General features: G+C 40.0%; 2 protein-coding genes across 2 annotated transcripts; one reads left to right on the top strand and one right to left on the bottom strand.

Annotated features, from left to right (window-relative positions):
• Positions 1-2,216: 2,216 nt before the first annotated feature.
• Positions 2,217-2,947, top strand: LOC137723316 (thioredoxin-like 3-3). Its single transcript, XM_068462478.1, has 2 exons — positions 2,217-2,505; positions 2,617-2,947. Exons 1-2 carry the CDS (start codon positions 2,348-2,350, stop codon positions 2,834-2,836), a joined length of 378 nt encoding a protein of 125 aa, XP_068318579.1. The 5' UTR covers positions 2,217-2,347; the 3' UTR covers positions 2,837-2,947.
• A 30-nt stretch (positions 2,948-2,977) lies between these two features.
• On the bottom strand, positions 2,978-4,481 carry LOC137723315 (S-adenosylmethionine synthase 3). The gene has a single exon (XM_068462477.1). It carries the CDS (start codon positions 4,473-4,475, stop codon positions 3,303-3,305), a length of 1,173 nt encoding a protein of 390 aa, XP_068318578.1. The 5' UTR covers positions 4,476-4,481; the 3' UTR covers positions 2,978-3,302.
• Between the last annotated feature and the right edge of the window lie 567 nt (positions 4,482-5,048).

Genomic DNA, 5,048 nt, shown 5'->3' on the forward strand with positions numbered 1-5,048 from the left:
CATGTATGCATTGAGTGCCCATTGCCACCACACCTTTGGCAGACTTCTTCATGATTTCTAGGAGTGTTATTTATATAAGGTTTACCCTTGTGCCGGTTTACATTTTTGAAGCTCAAGCCTGGATTATGCCTTGAACCCATGTTGTAAAACTGGACGCCATGGTTCTTGCCTTTCACATTCCATCGACCTCACTTGTGGTCACATCTTCGTTTGTAATTATTGCCATGAGGTAAGGTGGTGTTTACTTCAAGAGAAGCATCATTCGCTTTTGGGAATGGAGCTGACCCAGTTGGTTGGGACTGATATTTTTTATTAGGAGCTCATTGTTCTGTTCAGCCACCAGGGGCATTAATATCAACTAGTCGCAGTAAAGTCTCGCTCTCTATACTGCTGTTGTAAAAGCATGTTGGAGGCATGAAAAGTATTGAAAGTCTTTTCCAGCATATCTTCCTCAATGATAGTTTCCCCACAAAGTTTCATTTGGGAGCCAATTCTGAACATTGCAGAGTTATATTCAACAATCGTCTTATAATCCTGGATTCTCAGGTGTGTCCACTCATAACAAGCTCTTGGGAGAATTACCGTTGTTTGGTGATTATACCAATTCTTCAATGCATTCTAGAGAACCAATAGGTCTTCAGCTGTTAGGTACTCGCTTTTTAATCTTTCATCGAGGTGGCGACGAATAAAAATCACGGCTATCACCCGATCTTGAGAGGGATGCATTCTTACCCTCATTGATGGTGTCTCCAAGATGTTCTGCCTCCAAATGGATCTTCGTATCCATTGCCTAGGTAAGGTAGGTTTTTTCCAGTGATATCAAGGGCAACAAAATCAAGATTTTCCAAGTTCGCCATTTTCTTTTCTTTTTGAAAAGAAAAATGTGATGTGTAAGAACTTGTAATACTATTGATTCTGGAGGGATGTGATGTTAGAACTTTTGGTTCTTACAAATTTTTTATCTTTATCTTCAAGCCAAATTGATAAGCACTTGAAACTTCAGGCTCGAGATTTACATAAATTGGACATTAATTAAAAAATTATTAGGTAGTTAGTAATACTCACTACACAGACACTACCATCAATATGAGTATTATTATTAGAAAGAAAGAAAATTAATGAGGAAGGTAAAAAAAAGAAAAGAAAAAATAGGTAGTGAATAATCCTCACTACATAGGCTCTACCATCAGTATTGAGTATTACTGGCAGAAAGAAGGAACATTAATAAGGACGGTGATTGTACCACACCACTCCTATTAAAATAATAGTGTAGAATGAGCAATTATATTGCACCAGCAAAAATTGCAGTAAAATTAAATATACAGTGCAAGATGAGCAATTATATTGCACCACCTAAAATTGTAGTGCACGATTAGTAATCCAGAGCTACACTAAATAAGAAATAAAAAAAAAATATAAATAATGATTAAACTGAGGACTAGGAGAAGACATGGTGCTAGCAGCTCTTGGCGAGGAAACATAAAGCAGGGGAGGCAAAGAAAGAATTGGAACAGTAATATCCTTACGGGAAGCATTTTTCAACGGATGAAATGAGAATTGGCTAGAGTTAGAGAGTCGTGCTAATAACGTGTTATAAAATAGGCAAAATTGAGAGAAAGATAACATTTACTAGAGATAGAAGTGGAACGAGTGCAATGTATCACATTGTTTATTTTTGTAACTGTATCACACAGGATGCAGGTAGAAAAATGAGAGGGATATAGATATTTTTTGCTTTTCACTCTTGATCTGGTGTGTTGTTTGATCATACACTGCATGCTCTTTATATGAGCCATTTACGTGCAAAAGTCTACAAGAGAAATTAAGGCATGTTGAAAATCATGCCATACAAGTTGAAAACTATGTCATCCAACAATAACAAAATCTAACAATATCACAATTTTTAGAAATATGACAATACCACCATTTTAGCCATCGTTACTTTTTCACTTTTGACTAAAATCATGTAGGTATTCAAACCCACAGCTTTTACAACACATAGCTCATTTTTAAAAATTGGACGGCGTAATGTGGCCATTTACCACAATGGTAGAAATATGTTATGCCTTTACATAATGGTGTGAGTTTAAACTTCGCCGGTGACTAATGTAACATTTATGTTACTAATGTTTAATAATTGGAGGGCGTTTAATGTAATGGGTGAGAGAGAGCGCCACAATTGAAAGCTGAAAGAAATGGCGGGAGGAGTTGGCGGAGGAGGCGACGGAGACACCGACAGCAAGAAGGGATTAGAAGGCACGGGCTTGGATTTACCAGAGAATCGCCATGGCAACTTCAATAGTGCTTCCAGCGACCAAAACCTCAGAGACCTTCTTCAGATGCCTGTATGCACCCTGCAAATCCCCTGTATGCACCCAAAATCCCACCTTTCAATTATTATATATATGTGTGTGTATATATATGTGGAAATTTTCCATTGCAACGCATTAAATCTTTGTCTTTTTTCATCTTCTTGCAAGCAGTTATCAACTATGGTGCGTCTTGGTATGTCTCTTTCTTCTAGTATTTGGGAAACTATAAGCAATTCAATTTTGCACACAAGGTGTTCGATGAATTGCCTCCCACTCAATTGCTTCGATTCGGTCTCGTTTTCAGGTGCCATGTGTGTAGCCAGATCCTTCCTGCATTCTGTCATCTGAGTAATAGTTTCGCCAAGCTCTCTTTCATCTGTGCGGACATTGATGAATGCCCTGAAACAACCCAGCATATTCGCTACACGACCACCTTCCATTTCTACTGGGATGGCGAAGGGGTTGATGAGATGTTTGGTGCAGGAGAAGAGCGGTTGCACGATCAGTTGTGGTTGCATTCGTGAATTGGGACATGTTAGGGATAATTGTTTTGAACATTTTAGCTATGGGTGGTGTCATCCAAGCTATTGCATTAGTTGATGTTCCAGAAGCTCAAAAGATTGGATTTTCTCACTTCCAGCAATGAAATTTGAATATTGCAGTCTACGATGATACAATTATTTGATTTCAATCGTTCGTAATGAGCTTCTACTTTGGCATAGAAGCCTCAACAGCCAAGATTCTGGGTTCAGAAAAAATGGGAACATGAAAAATGATAAAACAACGAAGGACAACGCAACAAATTACTACTGGCTCCTAACTTTGCTACTGCCTCAACTAACCGCACACATCTCGTCTTCTCAACGCTACCTTGAGTCTTGAAATGTAGACCTCGACATCCGATGCATGCGTTGAAAGTTTCTTATTCTTCTCTAACGTTATGAACAACAGCTATGATGGTAACCACCTTTCCGAAACTAGCTCGTTATGTTAAGCCTTTGGCTTGAGGATCTTGATGGTCTCCCATGTGAAATCTGGATCATTGCGGCCAAAATGACCATAAGCAGCAGTCTTTTGGTACCTGAAGTTGCCTCCTCTTTTCAAATCAAGGTTGAGGGCAATCATTCCCGGCCTAAAGTCAAAGTTCTCCTTGATGAGGACCAATATGTCCTTGTCCGGGATTTTTCCAGTTTTGTAGGTATCCACGAAAACCGACAGGGGATCTGGGACGCCAATTGCATAAGAAACCTGAACAATACAGCGGCGAGCAAGCCCGGATGCAACAACACTTTTTGCTGCCTGCCTTACAATGTATGCACCACTACGGTCAACCTTGGTTGGATCTTTTCCAGAGAAAGCACCACCACCATGAGCACCCCAACCACCATAGGTGTCTATAATTATCTTCCGGCCAGTGAGCCCAGCATCTCCATGGGGTCCTCCAATGACGAATCGACCTGAAGGGTTCAAGTGGTAGATAGTTTTGTCATCAATGAATTGAGCTGGGACGACAGGTTTGATCACATGTTCCTTCAAATCAGCAGCAATCTGCTCATTTGTGACAGTCTCATCATGTTGGGTTGAGATGAGGATGGTGTGCACCCGAATAGGGACCATGGCCCCGTTCTCGTTCTGGTACTCAACAGTCACTTGGGTCTTACCATCGGGCCTCAGCCATGGGACCGTCTTATTCTTTCTGACCTCCGTAAGCTTGGCACCAATCTTGGTAGCAAGGACATGGGTGAGTGGCATGAACTCAGGTGTCTCATCAGTGGCATAACCAAACATGTGGCCTTGGTCGCCAGCTCCAATTTCCTCGGGCTTCTTGGTAAGGTGACCATGAACTCCCTCTGCAATTTCTGGGCTTTGTTTCTCAATGTTGACGAGGACTTTGCAGTTGTCAGCATCAAGGCCTACATCAGCTGATGTAAACCCAATTCCTCTGCAAGTGTCTCGGACTATTTTCTCGTAATCTACTTTCGCTTTTGTTGTGATCTCACCGAAGACCATGACCATGTTGGTTTTCGTACATGTCTCGCATGCAACTTTGCTCTCCGGGTCTCGTTCCAAGCAAGCATCGAGAACGGCATCTGAGACTTGGTCGCAAAGCTTGTCGGGATGTCCCTCGTTGACAGATTCGGAGGTGAAGAGGAACGTTTCCATCTCTAGACTGAGAAAAACCAAAAATAATACGAATCACTTCTCTATTTCGACAAGAAAACTGAAATCTCAAGAAAAAAATATACAAGCCTGTGAAATATGAAAGCATGCATAAAATGTCACATGCTATGCCAAATCTAAACAATTCCCACCTTCCCTACCGATGAAATCCGAATTTCGATTACAAAAATCTAGACAACGATGAACAAGAATTAGCTACAGATATCGGCAAACCAATACACATTTTTACCACAATTCTAGATCTAATTAAACACCACAATTCTTCAAGAGATCCAACGATGAAATTCAGACCATACAATTACAAAACCATAAACACCTAATCCTCAAATTATTAATCATATAGCTATATGATCTGATTATTTATGATTTACGTAAATGAACATCGTTGTGTCGTTGATATAGGATCTGCAACAAAATGTTAAAATATGTTTATTACAGTTAATTGTCCTAAATTTAAATGTTACAAAAAATCCCTCAAATGTAATGAAGGAATTGGATCCAAAGAAACAAATGACATGCAAATCAAAAACCAAAAATCGATCGGTCCTACATTGT

Source organism: Pyrus communis, chromosome 17 (genome assembly GCF_963583255.1).
Source record: "Pyrus communis chromosome 17, drPyrComm1.1, whole genome shotgun sequence".
NCBI classification, from domain to species: domain Eukaryota; kingdom Viridiplantae; phylum Streptophyta; class Magnoliopsida; order Rosales; family Rosaceae; genus Pyrus; species Pyrus communis.